The sequence below is a fragment of the Pseudochaenichthys georgianus genome, chromosome 17 (genome assembly GCF_902827115.2).
Source record: "Pseudochaenichthys georgianus chromosome 17, fPseGeo1.2, whole genome shotgun sequence".
NCBI lineage: Eukaryota > Metazoa > Chordata > Actinopteri > Perciformes > Channichthyidae > Pseudochaenichthys > Pseudochaenichthys georgianus.
Window position 1 is genome coordinate 26,098,418 of NC_047519.1, and position 18,258 is coordinate 26,116,675.

Here is an 18,258-nt window from a genome sequence, read left to right on the forward strand (position 1 = left end):
TGATGGCGAGGCAAGAGTTAAGTCAAACAAATGTGTTTCATCAAACTGCAGTTTGGGCTTCTCTGCATAAAGGAATTGAAGGGGGGAGGAGGAGTGAGGGAATGTGTGCGGGTGGGAAGTTGGAAGGAGGCCCCGAGGAAACCAATCAGAGCTTATCCACCCGCCCCTCCTGAGTCAAAGCCACCGGGGTCTCAGGTGTGTGTTACATGAGCTAATACCTTCCAAACTTGATTGTTTGTGTTAGAGTAATCAGAGTTTGGCAAATTACAATTTTGGAAATGATAGTCCTATCATTGGTGAACAAAATCACGGTACAATAGAGGAACACCACAAACTTGAAATAAGACTTGATAGTTTAGCAAACTTACAAATGATGATGAAGTTTAATATTTCCTCGTGGGCCTGAGCTAAATGAAATATGTCTTAGTAGTAAAGTTACAAAAAGCTGGAATGTTATCATATCAGCTTCTTTACGAGCTGTTTCGAAGTGACTTTCTTTCACTAATATTAACAAGAAATGGCAATATTACTGGAAAAAGACATAAACACAAACTCTCATATGTATATAATTTGATAATGTAATGAATGAGTTATTCCACTTTCTAGCTATCTTGCATAAATGCAGTGAAATATTTATCATAAGTGACAAGGTGAGTGAGAATATCAATCATATTCTCGAGACAGCTTGAGTTATTAAGTGAGCAATGTAACAGTATTACAAAACCAAGAATAACAAAGTTATTTATCTCTCTTTCCGTGTGTGTGTGTGTGTGTGTGTGTGTGTGTGTGTGTGTGTGTGTGTGTGTGTGTGTGTGTGTGTGTGTGTGTGTGTGTGTGTGTTTACGTGTCTGACAGCATCAGACAGAGAGAGAGAGAGAGTCGCATGCCTTCCTGTTCCTGTACCACCCTCCAACCCCAGAGCCGCAGACTCAAGGCAGTTTCCAGAATCAAACAATTTCACGCAGCTACTGGAGGAGGAAATGAACTGAGCCCAGAGCAATAATAAAATTATACAAATGTTATTACAGGCTCGCCTGCTACTGTCCTACTTTAATTCAAATTTGGGCACTGCAGGCAGTGCTGGTGGCAGAGACCTTCCTGAATAAATCAACATTAGCTTACGTCTAAATTATTAAGGAAGTGGGAGACTTTCTTGTTTATAGTATGAATTATTAAACAAGTGTTTAACGCTGTTTTTCTTCATGAATCCCCAAATATTAATTGCTAATGATCTTTAAGGTGTGTGTTTTATCTTTTACCCCTTATGTTGTATGCTGGGAATTGAACTTCTGAATTTTCAAGTCACAAGAAATCTGCTATTAGTTAGATAAGCATGAGATGCACTTCAAGATATACTTTGCTGGCATCTGTGAGATGTGCAAATGAAGCCCAAGTCATAACAATAATCCCATCATATAGGCATTGTTGGTATTTGCAATGACTGTGAATGTAGATTTATGAATTATGGAGGCAGCAACTGTGAAGGCTGTCCATGGATTATCAGTTTTCTGCTCAACCTCTCACTGATAAGCCACAATGTTAACAAACGGACAGCTTAAAAAAGTGATGGTCTATCATTTGCTGTCACATTTTATTTGCCTTGTCCTAATTGACATGTCTGCAGCAAGCCTTTGGACATTTGTCACAGAGAGGAGATTTTTCTCATAACATTTTGGGATATGATGGCACTTTGCTCGTTTATGCAAGAATATGAAAATGCATTACATGGAATTTCACCAATGTCTATCTCTGTATGAACAAATATTTGGATTCTCAGTCACTAATATGACATTCATAACAAAACCTAATTTAAAATCCAACAGGTACTGCTCTCCTCACCTGCCTTCCCTTATTTTAATCTTCAGGTCCCAGGGCCCAGGGCCCAAGAGTTCAAAGCTTTTAATCTCAATCAGATCCGATCAGATTTTGAAATCCCATTTTTTGTGATCCAGGATCAGACAAGTCGGCCAAATTTTGTCCCTGGAGTTCAAAGCAATTCAGGATAGGATCAGTCTGATCCAGATTAGGATTTTTCAAGATGACTAGATCCTGAATATCAGTGCTTTAATCCTACCAATCGCCATCTAGTGGATATGAAAAATAATACAAGGAAGACAAGAGACCACATTGCAGAGACATCTATAATGTTTAATTATATTTTTAAATACATAAAGGACATCAAATCATAATGAAATTGTAATTAAAAAAAATACTCCCACTAGGGTAACAACAATAAAGCATTCATTCAAAGGCAGCTGGATCATCCAGGCGTGCTTTGAGGAGCTGAATTCTCAGTGAGGTTTCAGTTTGCTGAAGCCGGCACAGCTGTATTTGTTCTTCGGCCAGACGGATCTGCATCTCCGCCCTCTCCGTTTCACGGCTCAGCAAAGTCTCGTAGGCATCATCTCTCTGCTCTGGTTTTCTGGTGCGCTTGCATTTTCTCTTTAGAGGTGGCTCTTGCAGTGTGTCATCAGGCCTGGCTGAAGGTCCAGCTTCTGGATCCACATGGGTCAGGAAGACCTCATCTTCAATGGTGTGTGTCACATCAGGTGCATTGACGACCTGAAATGAAAGTTTATCAATATACTTTATACCCCTTAATAAGATGATCACAAGCATGCAACCTGGAAAAGTGTAGTACTAGGATGCTATGTAAGACATATAGCCATTGTAGTACTATGAAAATAACAATTATACAAGATAATAATTGTAGTTCTATAGGAACAAGGATAAAATCACACATACCTGCGACTCACCATCCAGTACAATGTTTGGTATTCCATGTAAAGATTGTGACTGCTGACCACCAATGATATCAAGTACCACATCTGTGTATTGTCCCCTTGTATGTGGTTTGTTACCCGTCTGTGGGTTTTTAGCCTGGCTGTGGTCTTTGGTAGCTTGCTGCTTCAAATTCTTCCACCTCAACCTCACTTGGTCCACCGTCCTCTTGTGTCCAGATCCTGTGGCATTCACATTGTCTGTAACTTCCATCCATATTCCGCTCTTTACTTTAGTCGCTCCACCCTCTCTGTTAAAGCTACCAACTATGGAGTCATAATTGTTCCTTACACCCAGCAGCAGTGCATGGGTCTCAGCAGATGTAAAATTAGGCCCCTTTTTGTCCATCTTTCCAACTCAATGGTTTGGTCAGGTCAGCAATTAGATCTCATTCATAACACTCCGTTCGATGTCTCACTATGGGATGCGCCTCATCGCGGAGCAAACAGAAGCATCAATCTCATTACGCCAATCCTGATTGGCCGGTGATTCTTGACGTCAACGTCAGGGGAAATCACCCCCTATAAGTAGCCTGCGCCACGACGCATGCGTCATTCAAACACCTCTTCTCGCTTCAGAGCACATCTCTAACGGTAGCCGGGCTAGCTTAACAGTCCACAGACTGAACCCAAAGCTAACTTTCGGTCGACGGGCGTTAGCCGGCTACCCGATTCTCTCACAGAAGAGTATTACAGTCAACCTCGCCGTTCTTCCTCTGGAGTAAGGTAAGGTTTTGACTTCAAGTTAGCAACACACCAGTTGCTAACTTGTGTTTTTTCCCTCACTACCGACACCACGGTAGCGAGGACACTTTTTTCTTCTCTCTTCCACGGAGGAGAGAAGGATTACAGGAATATTACCATACCAGGTAATATCCTTGAGAGAAAAAGACCCACCCTGTCCTTTTTTCCCCCGGATTAAAGACAGATCGGTAAACATTTTTTTCTCGAACGTACCTGTCATGAGCGGACCTTCTCCACGCCTCACGGCGAACGAGATGGATACCTCTCCCCCTCACACCAGAGGAGTCAGGATCTCGGAGGCTCGGCGCTGCGGTTGCGGGTTGAAAGTGTCAGGCACAGACTCACACCAGATCTTTTCGTCCTGCCTCGGGACATGCGGACATTGTGCCCGCCTCACCGTGAAGAGCCTCCACTGAAGGTTAGCGCAACAAGTTAACCTGTCGGGACGGGACCCCCTCATGTCCACTGATCCGCCGACCGGCAATCAAGACACGGGGACGTCTGCCGCAGAGATGGAGCCCCTCACTGCGGTCTGGGGCTCACCGACAGCGGCACCCGCAGAACCGGAATCCCGCGCCATATCAGGCCGAGATCCGGTGGCGGCAAGAAACGCGGGAACGGGGCCCCACGCTATATCAAGCTGGGGCTCCCGACTGGACCTCACCACGGTTTCACCCGCGGAAGATGTCCTGGAGTTAGACTGCATGGAGGATGAAGAGTATACCTCTGAGTTCCTCCTGTCTGACTTTGATGAGCAGGAAGACGACATCTTCATGTCATCGGCTCAGGCTGCAAAGCCGGGAGCGATGGCTGCTCCCCCGGGCGACAGCACACCAGCTTCGCCCTGTCTAAGCATGGACCTGCAGGCCATGTGTCAGCGCGCCGCGTCCAGGCTAGACATCCCGTGGCCCGAAGTGGCCAAGGAGACCTCCAGGTCCCGTTACGAGGGAAAACTTTTTTCCCAAACAACGAGGCCAAAGAGACAACTCCTCCCGGTCTTCCCGGAGATGTTGGATGAGGTGTCGGTCTCGTGGAGAGACCGGCCCTTTAGCAACAAGGCCCCAATCCAGGGTGCCTACTCCCTTGACTGTGACGGTATGGAGAGGCTTGGCCTGCTCCACATACCACCTATGGAACCGCTGGTGGCAGCCCACCTCCTACCGAGGATGGGCCAGCCGCCAAGCAGGAACCCCACGCTGCCAGCAAAAACGGACCGATTCCAGTCCACCATGACGGAACGGGCCTACAGAGCCGCAGCATTGTCCGCCAGGGCTCTGAACGTTTCCTCGATGCTAACCGCATACCAAGCGGAGCTCTGTGAGGATATGTCGAGCAATCCTGGACCGGCCACTCTGGACGAGATAGCCGCGGTCACAGACATTTGTCTCCGTGTCCAACGCTGCGCCGTCCAGGCCACGGGCAAGGTAATGGGGATCATGGTGGTGCAGGAAAGAGCTAGATGGCTCAACCTCACCAACCTCCCAGACAGGGAAAAGGAAGATGTGCTTGACATGCCCATCGTTCCCGAGGGGATTTTCGGCTCCGCTCTCGCTTCCATGCAGAGGAAGTGCGAGTCGAAAAAGAAGGAAGACGAGGCTCTCCACCTTTGTCTCCCTCGAAGGGTCCAGCCGCGGCCTTTGCAACGGCGGCCCTTCGCAACGGCGGCCCTTCGCCCACGCTGCACCGCGCTCTGCTGGGTTCAAAGTACCAGGACAGCAGAGGGCGCAGCCCGCCCCGAGTCCCCAGCCCAGGCAGGAGACGAGGGCGAGTTGGTCTAGAAAATCTCCGGTTCCGGCTGTAGCCCAGGCACAGCCGACCCAGAATTTCGGCCAGCAGGCGAGGAAGAAGAAGCGAGCGGCCTGACAGCCCCTCCTTCTCCCCTCCATGACGGAGCTGGAAGTTCCTTCCCCGGCTCTAAATGTGTCCCCGCCGCCTCGAGAGATGCCTCAACGCCATCCTCAAGTCCGCACAAGACACACATCGTTATTGTCTGAATAAACCATTTTCCGCTGACGCATCCAGGCTCCGGCCAAGAGCGCAGCCGGAAAAAATGAAAAGAAAGACAATAAACAGTCCGTTAACCATAAATCCCCTTCTGAGAGCAGCTACGGCCTCTCTCAAAAGGCGGATAATAAACGGGTCTGTGAAGGCACCACCGCCACGTGCGTACGCAGTGCCGGCTAGAGCTGTAAAGAACGGCCCGTCAATCATTCCCCTTTCAAGAGCAGCTACGGCATCTCTCAAAGGACGGATTATTGACGGGTCCGTGAAGCCACCGCCACACACATGCGCAGTGCCGGCCAGGGCTTTAAGGGCACCACCGGCACGCGCAGGCGCAGTGCCGACTGGAGCCATGAGGGCACCACCGGCACACACATGCGCAGTACCGGCTGGAGCTGAAAAGGCACCTCCGTCACGCACATGCGCAGTGCCGGTCGGAGCCATAAGAGTGACATCCCAGCTGGCTCTAAGGAGCATACAGCAGGAGATACTCACGATGTCTGCCTGGGCTTCTCAAAACAGTTATAATTTATCTGTTTTCACAAACCCAGAGAGAGTCAACCCACATTCTGGAGAGAAGAGTTCTCTCTCTCCCAGAAAGAAGGGTTTTATCTATAAAGCCCACCGAGCGGAGTCAGATTACGGAGGAGAATGTCCTCGTAAAGCACCCGCTCAACATGGGCCTCATAATAAAACTAAACCCCGAACGCCACGGCTTACGGAGAGTTTTGGTTATTATGTAATGCGTAGTGGCACTACACCCGACTTTTCCAGTGCGGGACGCGCCTACGGGTGCAGTCCTTTCACGGAAGGTGGTCACCACGGACGCAGGTCAGACGGGCTGACAGGGGACTTACGAAGGTCGCCCGGTGAGAGGTCTCTAGAACAGAGACTTCCAGCGGGCACGCGTAAATTACCCGGAGCTTTTAGCGGTGTTCCCCACCCAAAAATGCTTCCTGCCTTCTCTCAGAGGACTTCATGTCCCCGTGAGGATTCTGTTTGCTCCGCGATGAGGCGCATCCCATAGTGAGACATCTCACTTCATGTTACTCTGAGACCTGGGGTTACGTAAGTAACCTATAGTTTTATAGGTCTGGCCTTGCTATTAATTACATAATTAACCACAGACCCTAACCAATCTGGACATTCATTCCAGGTGTGTATTTGAAATTAGTTGTTATTCAGAGACTGATGTAGGCCTACTGACTGAAACAACAGTCAGAACACAGTCATAGCAGGGATTGTTCACATCTTCCATGCTGGAAGGAGAGGTTACCGCCAAAGGGTCCACACCGAGCGCCCCAAACCTCTCCAACAGTACACAACAGAAGAACTGTACAATCGTTTTCGATTTGGACTTGATGACATCAACTACATTGCTGATCTGGTCAGGCCACAACTGCAGTGCAGAACCTTGCCGGGTCATGCTCTGACTGTAGAGGAACAGGTCCTCATTGCCCTGCGCTTTTACGCATGTGGAACATTCTATGAGGTCATAGCTGATGGCATGGGAGTCCACAGGACAACAGTGGGTGAAGTGGTGACAGCTGTGTGTGATGCACTGGCTCGCCTGCTGGATCACTTTGTGACTTTTCCCACTGATGGCCAGATTGCCAAAGTGAAGCAGACGTTTTTTCTTCTGGGAGACATGTCCAACACCATTGGGGTGATCGACTGCACCCATGTACATATTCAAGCACCTCGTCAAAGGGAGTGGGAATATGTCAACAGGAAAGGGAGGCACAGCATCAATGTGCAACTTGTGGGAGATGCTGACCTTGCCATCACCAACTGTGTTGTGAGATGGCCTGGGTCAGTCCACGATGCACGTATCTTCAGAGAGAGCCGGTTGTTCACTGAATTCCAAACCAACAGGCCGGATGGAGTTATATTAGCCGACAGTGCCTACCCACTCCTACCATGGGTGATGACACCTTTTCCCACGGCTAACACTCCCTCACAGATGCGCTACAACAATGCCCATGGAAGAACAAGGTGTGCCATTGAGCGCCTGAATGGAGTACTGAAGAGGCGTTTTGCATGCCTCAACTCTCTGAGAGTGGAACCCCAAGGAGCATGCCAAATAACACTGGCTTGTATTGTGCTAGACAATATCGCTGTCCATCGCAGAGTCCCCCTCTCTGACATCGATGATCCCCCAGAGCCCCTCGCACCTGCTGATGATCAGAGATGGGGGCGTTACTAAAAAAAAGTAATATATTACATATTACATATTACTTTAAAAAAAAAGTAATATATTACACTACTTCGTTACTCTCTACATAAAGTAACTTGTTACTTTTTACTCGCAGGGCCGGCCCGCCCCTCCCTGCAGGCAGATCACGCAGACTGCTAAAGTTTCAAATGTTCTCTTTAGTTCAGTTTCCATTGTCGCATAAGACTGATCCAGATCCTGAATGTTTTCCTATCTGACCGTGGCTGTCCTCTGTCTCCTGCTATCTGTATATTTTGCGCAGTCTATCTCTGCTCACGCTGTTGCGTCTGCGTGTTCTCCTGCGTGTTGGCCATGTGTTGCACTGGAACCAGACACTGCAAAGACTTCAGCCGAGCACGTACGAACTGCGCATGCGTGAGTGGCAATAACTCTCCTTACCAGCAGGCGGCGGTAGTGTGTATTCGTCATTCAAAACAGGCAACAACCGGAAAACAGAGAAGAAGAACAGACTACGTGTGTGATATAAACAAACAACAAATAGCTGTGCGTTAGCTTCACTTTAGCATGTGTTCTTTGCAGGTGTTTGTTGAGGTTTGATTATGACTGATTTTAGTAAGTAACGAAGTAACGCGTGTCGGGGCAATGTTAGTAACTGTAGTGTGATTACTGAATTATAAAAGTAGCGCGTTACACTACTCAGTTACCGACAAAAGTAATATTATTACAACTCTGCTGATGATCTTGGCCCACCTATGGATTTCCCTCTAAATGAGAGACTGAGTGGTGGTGCAAGGCGAGATGCTATTGTCCGCAATTACTTTTGAAAGGTGATGACAGATGATGGACTTTTTTTTGTTGAAGATATTTTTTCTTTAATCTAAATTACATTTGTGATTGACAATCTTTGTTGTGATACTTTCATGAGCATAAACATTTATGTTATCAACATTTGGTTGAAAAAAATGAAAAATAACATTTATTTGCCATGAAGGCTAAAAATGGTGTATTATTTCAGTTAACAAACTTTGCCATATTATTTATATTGAAATTTATTTTTAAATAAATGGTACAGTACATTTTGCTCTGGTAATCCACTGGAAATCCACCCCTCTGGTGGGATCAGGATAATCCAGTTTTTTGGGATCAAATTGATCCCAATCCTGTGTTGTCGGTTTGAGCTACCCATTTTGAAGATTTGATCCAGATTAAAGCTTGGATTGGATTTCCTGATCTGATCGGATATCAAAGTGATCCTAATCCTGTTTTTCGGTTTTGAACTCACCAAAATCCAAATCTGATCAGATCAGATAGGGATTAAAAGTGTTGAACTCCTTGAAATCCCATTTTTTGTGATCCAGGATCAGACAACTTGGCCAGATGTTGTCCCTGGAGTTCAAAGCAATTCAGGATAGGATCAGCTTGATCCAGATTACGATTTTTCAAGATGACTAGATCCTGAATATCAGTGCTTTAATCCTACCGATCGCCATCTAGTGGATATGAAAAATAATACAAGAAAGACAAGAGACCACATTGCAGACATCTATTGTCCGCAATTACTTTTGAAAGGTGATGACAGATGATGGATTTTTTTTTTTGTTGAAGATATTTTTTCTTTAATCTAAATTACATTTGTGATTGACAATCTTTGTTGTGATACTTTCATGAGTATAAACATTTATGTTATCAACATTTGGTTGAAAAAAATGAAAAATAAAATTGATTTGCCATGAAGGCTAAAAATGGTGTATTATTTCAGTTAACAAACTTTGCCATATTATTGAAACTTATTTTTAAATAAATGGTACAGTACATTTTGCTCTGGTAATCCACTGGAAATCCACCCCTCTGATGGGATCAGGATAATCCAGTTTTTTGGGATCAAATTGATCCCAATCCTGTGTTGTCGGTTTGAACTACCCGTTTTGAAGATTTGATCCAGATTAAAGTTTGGATTGGATTTCCTGATCTGATCGGATATCAAAGTGATCCTAATCCTGTTTTTCGGTTTTGAACTCCCCAAAATCCAAATCTGATTTGATCAGATAGGGATTAAAAGTTTTGAACTCCTGGGCCCAGATGAGCAAAGGCTAATAAATCAAAACAGAGTGAGCCCATTCACCATCCTCTGTCCCAAGAGGAAATAGTTAATGCATGAAGCATCAGATTTATGTTCTTATTAATTTGGGCTATAAAGATGATTAAAGGGAGCTGAGAGGTTGTTGGCCTTGAGCCACTGAAGCCTTGAGCGATATAAGTAGCCTGCCTGCAGGTAAAGGACAGTGCTGCGTAGAAACCATAGACTGTATATATAAATGGACGTAGTGTCCGTGACGTCACCCATAGGATTCTGCAGAGTTGCCGTGAAGCCGGTGGAGTCGGCCACTAACGGCTCGACTGTGACGTCAGAGTCTAATCCCGCCTGCTCCAAATAAGGGCAAAGAGGCGGAGCCGAGGCGGGACCTGCTGCCTCCGAACTGGAAGTAAACAGAGCTAGCTCAGGCTAAGAAGCTAAACTAACATGAAATACATGCATACCAAGTTACTGCTAACAGTGTAGTTCCCCTATATAAACGTTACATTCATAATCAAATGAGACAATCTGCAAGAGAATTAGCTATATTTTGTTATTCTTAATGCTTGTCATTCACACGTTGAGAAAAGACAGACTCCACCGCCCGGACCTAACGGAGCCGCAGTGGGCTAGCTCCGGGCCACCACTGGGATAATCGGGTCCCCTATTAACATTTGCTCCCGTTTAGCATTATGGGCGTCATAGCCATAGACTATAAAAGTCTTACCCAAGGCTGAATCATAAACTAAAATGTATATGTATGCATAAAGGGTTACGTCCTTAGCTGGCTAATAAGTAACAAGCTAAGCTACCAAGCACACAAACACCTGCGAACGGGGTTAACATGTATAATATTATCATTTTAGACTTCTTGGAAGTTCTGTTAGTACATTCAAGCGCACAGCACGACATTTTAATTGTCTGGTATTTGTAACAATATTCCCTAAAAGGCACAATCACCACGAACACGGCTAAAGCTAAAGGGTCAAGTACAGTACTATGACTAACTAACGTTGTAGCCTCTATGGTTGTAGCCTAGCAGAGTGGACAAGTTGCTGTTAGCTGACAGTGAGGCATGTACGTGTCCATCAACGTGACCACGCCCTAATTTATGCAAACAACTTTAAGACCTAATATAAATAAAAGGGTCGTGTTAGAAAACAATTCACTCACAGATTCATAATCATGAAGGTGGAATCTAAATATATCGATAATAATATTTATTGCATCCATGGGTAGAAACATGTTTTTTTCTGCTGTAAAGTTGGGCATTTTAACATGGGGGTCTATGGAAATTGCTCCTTTCTGCAGCCAGTCCCTAGCGGCCCATGTATGAACTGCAGTGTGTGGCACTGTTTTGGCTTCCCGGCTGTTCGCCAGAGTTTGCTGCTTGATAGAAACACAGCAGTGATGTCCATTTTGAACCCCAGTAGGCCGCGGAGAACAGAATTTGTTAACAGAAACATTCTCACACCACTATTATTCAAGAGTTACATCTGTGAAAAACAGCCAGGATCCATTTCAAGTATCCATTTCTAAGATGTCCAAGGTTGAGTTAAAAACTATTTCACTATGAATTTGGGCTTCAATTGAAGTACTGGGGTAATGTTAGGGAGGTGTGTGGTGCAGTGGGCACAGGTTCAACCCCACTGCAGTCAGCATGTTGTTGTGTCCCTGGGCAAGACACTTCACCCCAAATTGCTCCTGTGGGGATTGTCCACAGTATTGAGTATGTTAGTCGCTTTGTTTAAAAGTGTCTAACAACAAGTAACATGTAATGTTATAGTGCAACACGTATCATTTCTGTGTAGTTCTGAATAAAAAACGTTGACAATTTCAAATGAAATGTGGCTAAGACTTTAAGAATACAACTGACATGTGTTCCCATGGTTGCAGTGAGACCTGTACATCCAAGGCTCTTGGGTGCCCTCCCCTGGAGAAATACAAATAGGAACATTATTGCAGAGCAGGTGGTTCACACTGTGGCCAGTAGGTGATGCTGTTGTCACATAAAAAGACTGCACTTACATAGGGAGAAAGGTGAAATAGGGGAAGTGAGAGAATGTAGGAGTAAAAACAATTTTGATTCAGTATCTGAAATGTACTGGCGTTGTGGCCTTGAAAACCCAATATAGTTGCAGCATGTAGACAACACCAGTTGATGCAGTAGGTCAGTGAAGCTGATCATTTCCTCTACATTACAGAAAAATAAATTGAATTGCACCTGTTCTTTCAGAAAAGGAAATAAACCTCAGACAAAACAGATTGCTCCTATTTCGGATCACAAAGTGGTATCATTTCCTGTGCTATCTGCTGATGGAATGAGATTACATGAAGCTATTCTCAGAGACTTAACTCACAAGGATCACACATCCTGGACATTTATCTGGCCATAGGGAGACATCATCTAAGGTAGATGAGCCAATCCATCATTGATCTGAACATTTCCGCTCCCCAGTGCCCAGCTCCTACGATCAGCAACAAGTAGCTCAGGTGAAAAGCCTTTTGGGGATGGTCACTAGATTTATTTTTGCTTGTAAGGAAGATGTAGATCTTTTACGTATTCTAGCAATTCAAGTGTGTGAGCTTAAAACAAGAACCTAGCTAAACGTAAAATCATAAAGACATCAGACAAACATCTCAATAACAAGTTAAAACTTGTGTTTGAAATAATGTGAAATATGAAATGTGCTAAAGGAAGATAATCTAGGTCTATAAAATAACAACAGCTAACAATCACATTTCTTATGATATTGAAAAAATAAAATCATCATGTAGCAATAATCATAATAAACATCAAAAAGTGTTTCTATGTCCATGCACTACTTTTTTCCCTGACTAATGCACTGAAAATAGAGAGCACTGTAATAAAACCCCTGGTAATAAAGTTTGTCAGAACTGCTTACGTTGCTTGGGACCTGTAATGTGCTTAATGATTAGAAGAAAATGCTCTCCTGTTATTAAATATAAAGTACATGGACCAAATGTGACACTAATCCAAAAATAACAAGCCTGCATTTTCTTCTTCACTTCTCCAATTCAGCGTGATGACCCCACATAATTGGTTGACCTCACACATATTTCTCTTCCACAATGTATTGCGGACCGTCTTTCTTCAGCGTTCAATGTGTGCCACATGCCAACACCGCTACAACAAATCATTAAAGGAGGGCTTCAGGAGGAGTATTGAACAGTTTGTAGATGTTTGTGGGATTGAGCCATAACATCATATTCGTTGTATGACAATGAGAGTAATTTAGACTTGCTGTAAGGCCTCATGGACAGAAATTATTTTCTGCTTTGTAGGGAGACAAGCTCAAGATGGATCCTCCAACGTTTGATTGTCATTGTGCTCTACAGATTGGTCTCCATTTCCAGTGCACGTGATAGTCATACTGAAGACAGAACTTCTCCCGTCGAGTCCAGGAAAGGATCCTTTTTCTCAGATTTCTCCAGATCAATAGTGTGGATGGATCCCGGCTTGATGACAATGTCCTCTGTCTCCACCTCCCGGTATATTCCTGACGGGTCCTTCTGGAAGACCTGCTTCAGCCTCTTCTTCGTCTCAGGGTCAGGGCAGTACAGGTACTCATACAGGCCAGCAGCAAGTATGGCACCCAGTATGGGGCCCACCCAGTACACCTGCAATAACAAACACCTCAATTAGCCAGCTGTTAAATTTCTACCCATGGGAGATGATTTATTAAAATCTATAAAAAGCGGCACTGGTATCGTTATTAAAACTGCTTTCGATACGCTACAGATTTGGAAAAACAGGGTCAACCTGCATAAGAAGCAGGTAGATCAGTATCTGCAGCTTCCTGCATTTGCCTCCAAGAAAGGACACTTCTGAATATGATACCAGCCACGGTGACAGTTACTGCCAGTGTTAAGCCCAAGCACATCTCCTTACACACACGACACGCACACGACACGCACACGCACATGTACACACATACACGCACGCACACACACACACACACACACACACGCACGCACGCACGCACGCACGCACGCACGCACGCACGCACGCACGCACGCACGCACACACACACACACACACACACACACACACACACACACACACACACACACACACACACACACACACACACACACACACACACACACACACACACACACACACACGTCATTGACACCATGTTGTCTGCAAATAGCTCAGTGGAAATAATTGCCAGGATACAAAAATTCAGCGCTAATGCTATTTTACACCTCTTTCAGTGACATCTCATTATGTAGCTGGAGGATGAAAATGCTGTAAGTGTGTGAGATTTGTTGGCACTTTCTTCATTAGGTGAAGTCAAATATTAAAGGGCCATATGTTCAATTTTTTCCAGATTTTCTCTTTGCATTCGGTGATATAAGTGTAATACCATTCTTTGATTATATTTTTAGGTGACAGCTGTTTTCACTGCTCTGGCAATGGTGCTGGAAATGCGACCTTACCAGGTTTCAACATTGTTAGTCTACTGAAGAGCTCTCTCCAGGTCATCATCATTTTATATTCTCAATAATTTAAGAGTATTTGTTACATGTTACCATGACATAAAATTAGCAGTGAACTGATGTATTATACTTGAGTACTACATTGAATAAATGGCAAGCCGAACTTACGCAGACACTATCTGGGTACATTTCGCCATGCAAACTCCTGGACAAAATATAATCCTTTTAAGCAAGTATCTCTTACCCAGTGGTTCTCAAAGTTAAGAGTGACCAGTGCAGGCGCGAAAGATCGAGCAGGGTTCATGCTGGCTCCTGTAAAAGGGATCTAGAAGACATAACAGCATTGGTTTCAGTGCAATTGATCAAACATCATAACATAACATTATCAGATATTTTTTTAGGTATGATGCTGTGCTACTTTTACTTACAGAACATGCCTAATACTGCAAAAATATATCTAACACAGGACAGTATTCTGTATGTATGTATATATGTATTTTCTAAACAGACCCGGGGAGTAATCCGTAGAGCAGTGCAAGACATAACATCTATTTCCCTGTGCATTCATTTGCTCTGCAGGGTTCATGGAGCCCCCAGAGATTGGTTGCTATGCGATGGCAGCCTCCAATAAAGACGTGCACGTGGGTGTGAATCAGCGAGAAGCGTACAATATCACACAAAGAAGAAGAGATGCTTTGATGCGCCTGCTCTTTCTCAAGAAGCATCTTGCTCCAGCTTTCAGCACATGCTAAAGAGGCTTGCACTTGTAACTAGTCTTGTATTCTTTAAAGTGGTGTGATGAATTTGTTTTTCAGATGAATCTTTGAATCATTGTTCCAGGATTTGGAGCACAGGATGTGTCAGCTGATAGTAGATGTGGTTGCATAAAATGTCTAAGTTTGGTGTATTGTAGGTTTTAATATAATTGTAGGAATATACATTTTGGGTAAGTACTTCAGGGTTTCTATGTCATTTAGATGCTGGAGGTATACGAATGTTCGAACATAACAATAGGGTAAGAGGCCAAATATGAACTTCTATAACAATCACTGCAACAGTAGAAATATTCACCTTTCCTTCTAACCTCATTCAAGATTTCTTATCTGACTGACTGGAAGGTACTTACAGCAAATAAGTGACCGATAGCTACAGCAAAGCCAATGGAAAGGCTAGCAGAGCCTCCGAGGTCTGAGCGTTTAGGGTCACAGGTGGCGAACACAGTGAAGACCAGTTCGAATGTGATTAGGAGCTCCACAAGAAGAGCGTGTCCCAATGAGATGTTGGGGTTCACCTTGGAAACAGAACATTTCCCTCATGAACTTTAACTGTAAAGTTATACACACATAAATAGAAATGGTCAGGTTCTTACCGAGGTCACACCGAAGGACCCTCTGACAGCAGCAGGTGTGACTAGGTAGAGGATCGCAGCTCCTGTGACACCCCCGAGGCACTGAGCCAGCACATAGAATAACGCCTTGGCCAGGCTCAGCTTTCTAGTAACAACCATCGCTGCTGTGACCGCGGGGTTAATGTGTCCGCCACTTATATGACCAAAACATTGCACCATAGTGGCGATGCTCAGGCCAAAGCACAGGGAGATAAGGACTAGGTCTGCCGGGGGAGGCTTCTCCTCGCCTGCAGCCCAGTTAATGGTGGAGCCAAGACCGAGAAGGACGAAGATGAGAGTGGCCAGGTATTCTCCAGACACAGCCCTCCAGAAGTCCTTGGTCCAGATCCCTTTAAATGCCACCATTATGCTCTGACAGTTACACCAGGACAGGAACCTCCTGGCGAAAAGAATAATGAGCAAAATGATTAACCTACTTTTTGTATTCCTGGTTTGTGCATTTGGCTGGAAGTTTACTGAACCCTATCAGCATGGCTGCCTCTGGGCACAACATTTATAACTCCACTTGGGATATAAGCCAGTGACTTTCCATTACAAAATGCCATATAAAGCATTCTTTAAACATTATGTACAGGGGCAAATGATCGCACTTACAGTCAAAGCATACACTGTTTAATTGCTGTCAATCATTGAACCAGGATGGATGATATTGTACATTTACATTGTTCACTATCAAGGATAAGGAGAATGTCATTAGCATACATTTGTGCATCTGCTCGGTTAATGTACATTCAGATAATTGTTTAACACACAATGAAATATCAGCATACTTCCAAGGCAAAGAAGTTTGATATCTTTAGTCATTTGTTTTCCCAGGTCAAAAGGCTAAAACTCACCCAATGCAATTTGTTCTCACTCTCTCTGTCCTGTATGTGTGTGCTGTGTTCTCTGTCATAAGTCCTGGTGAGTTATTCCAGCAGCCGAGACATCTTTCCCTTGATCACATCTGAAAGTTGAAATGGCTGTGTGACCCTGTAGTACTTACAGAAAAGCAGCAGGCTCTGTGAGAGCAGGATTGGAGAAGAGAGCAGGTCTGTCAGATGAACATGATCCACACATTGTGCCCCGGGATTGAATCCAGCAGCTTTATTAAGTTCCTAGCAGGGCATCACCTCACGGGAATTAAACAGCCTGCACAGGGGGAGGAGCCATAAGATCTGCTTGCTGTGCAAACAGTTTCACCGTTGCACAAAGTGAGATAGTAACTCAGCCAGCCTCAGCATCATATCAGAGCTTCGATAACATGCTGGAGCATGCACAATATTGTTTACAAAACCACTGCACAACTCCACATTAAATTATTATGCGGTCATTTAATAGACTTGTTAACTATCTTATCTTATATTATATTACTTACCCCATTCAAAAAGTAGATATTATAGAAGATGCAACATAGGCTACCTTGTGTTAGTATCAGCGGAAATCTCAGCAACTATTCAAGTACAATTATTAACTGTATGATGTTATGCTACTTTAAATGTATACCTCCATTCCAGTAGAAACATATTTTTAATTCATTTCATTTATCATTTTTAGATATATTTACTGTACAAACACATATAACCACAACATATCATCATTACAAATGATGAGGCATTGGAATAAAGTAGTACACAACATAGTATTTGACTTGTGACTTGTTATGGTGCATCCTGTCAGAGCCATCGTTGTTAGCTTCAATAATCAGAGTTAGCATGCACTAACATTTTTAAATGCAATCATGCCAGATCCCAATCTTAAATAAACTGGATGCAATGTGTCATGTAAACACTCTTTGCAAATAAAACATCTATGCTCATTCTGGCTTTTACTGGAGAATCTTAAACTATAAAATCATTAAGTGAAATATTTATCATCAATCGTCAATTTAATTGTCAGTCAGAGAGAAAGATTCTATGGCCAAAATCGATCAGCTTTGCTCTGTTTAGAGATGCTTGAGGTACTGAGGGAATACTTTTAAATGTAAAGCCAGTGACCCATGCAGCACATGCACGAAGAAACACAATGCATATTTACTTTGTGTGACCAAACCTAATGATGCATTCAATGACATCTGTAAGTGACCTTGCTCTGAAGGAACAGTCCCTGGAGTTTTCATGCAGTAATTTGTTTCATGAGTTAATATTTGCCTTAAAAATCCTTCATGCGCCTTTAGGCCAACACAAAGCCAACACGAGCTATGTTCACCAACAAAACACAAGAAGTTCAAGAGGAAAGTGAAGGTGAATTTGATATAATAAAAGGTGTGTTGGAAAAATAACATCTTAAGCAAAATGCATTAAATGGGGTTTTCTTTTTGGAAATAATTGAATAGATTGAACATAAACTTCTTTATATTCCTTATTTTTAAGTCTTTTTTTCTTATCTGTCTTAACCATTGACGTGAATAAAATACAAATATTGCCCTACATGTGAGCAAAAGATAACATAGACATAAACACACGGACACACACACACATAGCAAACGTTTAACATGTGTAGAATCGGACATTTATTGAACATACTGTACATAAATGAATGATTTGTTGTGCTGCTAGTACTTAACCTTTGCTCTGAATACTTCACCTGCTCTCCTAGAGATGGCCATGTGGGTGGTAGACGTAAACCT

The 18,258-nt window shown here is 43.9% G+C and overlaps 2 protein-coding genes across 3 annotated transcripts; one reads left to right on the forward strand and one right to left on the reverse strand.

The window, feature by feature from the left end:
• Nucleotides 1–4,330: 4,330 nt before the first annotated feature.
• LOC139435659 (putative nuclease HARBI1) lies at nt 4,331–7,731 on the forward strand. Its single transcript, XM_071206395.1, has 2 exons — nt 4,331–4,458; nt 6,792–7,731. The coding sequence occupies exons 1-2, from the start codon at nt 4,331–4,333 to the stop codon at nt 7,729–7,731; spliced, it is 1,068 nt and encodes a 355-aa protein (XP_071062496.1).
• Nucleotides 7,732–11,010: 3,279 nt separating this feature from the next.
• LOC117461724 (aquaporin-4-like) lies at nt 11,011–16,721 on the reverse strand. 2 transcript variants are annotated; one of them, XM_034103613.2, is made up of 5 exons: nt 16,636–16,721; nt 15,612–16,029; nt 15,369–15,533; nt 14,487–14,567; nt 11,011–13,417 (listed from the first exon to the last, which is right to left on the reverse strand). In XM_034103613.2, exons 1-5 carry the CDS (start codon nt 16,707–16,709, stop codon nt 13,166–13,168), a joined length of 990 nt encoding a protein of 329 aa, XP_033959504.1. In that variant the 5' UTR covers nt 16,710–16,721; the 3' UTR covers nt 11,011–13,165. The 2 variants fall into 2 exon arrangements, with proteins under 2 accessions (XP_033959504.1, XP_033959503.1); XM_034103612.2 differs by having other exon boundaries at nt 16,487–16,714.
• Nucleotides 16,722–18,258: the final 1,537 nt, after the last annotated feature.

Bases quoted from the DNA above. Each gene is read 5' to 3' on its own strand.
- LOC117461724 (XM_034103613.2), bottom strand. From the start codon at position 16,709: ATGTGTGGATCATGTTCATCTGACAGACCTGCTCTCTTCTCCAATCCT. The intron at 15,534-15,611 runs GTAAGAACCTGA...TCTGTTTCCAAG, and splicing joins GGTCCTTCGGTGTGACCTCG to GTGAACCCCAACATCTCATT. The intron at 14,568-15,368 runs GTAAGTACCTTC...TATGTCTTCTAG, and splicing joins CTATCGGTCACTTATTTGCT to ATCCCTTTTACAGGAGCCAG.
- LOC139435659 (XM_071206395.1), top strand. From the start codon at position 4,331: ATGGCTGCTCCCCCGGGCGACAGCACACCAGCTTCGCCCTGTCTAAGC. The intron at 4,459-6,791 runs GTCCCGTTACGA...CCATGCTGGAAG, and splicing joins GTGGCCAAGGAGACCTCCAG to GAGAGGTTACCGCCAAAGGG.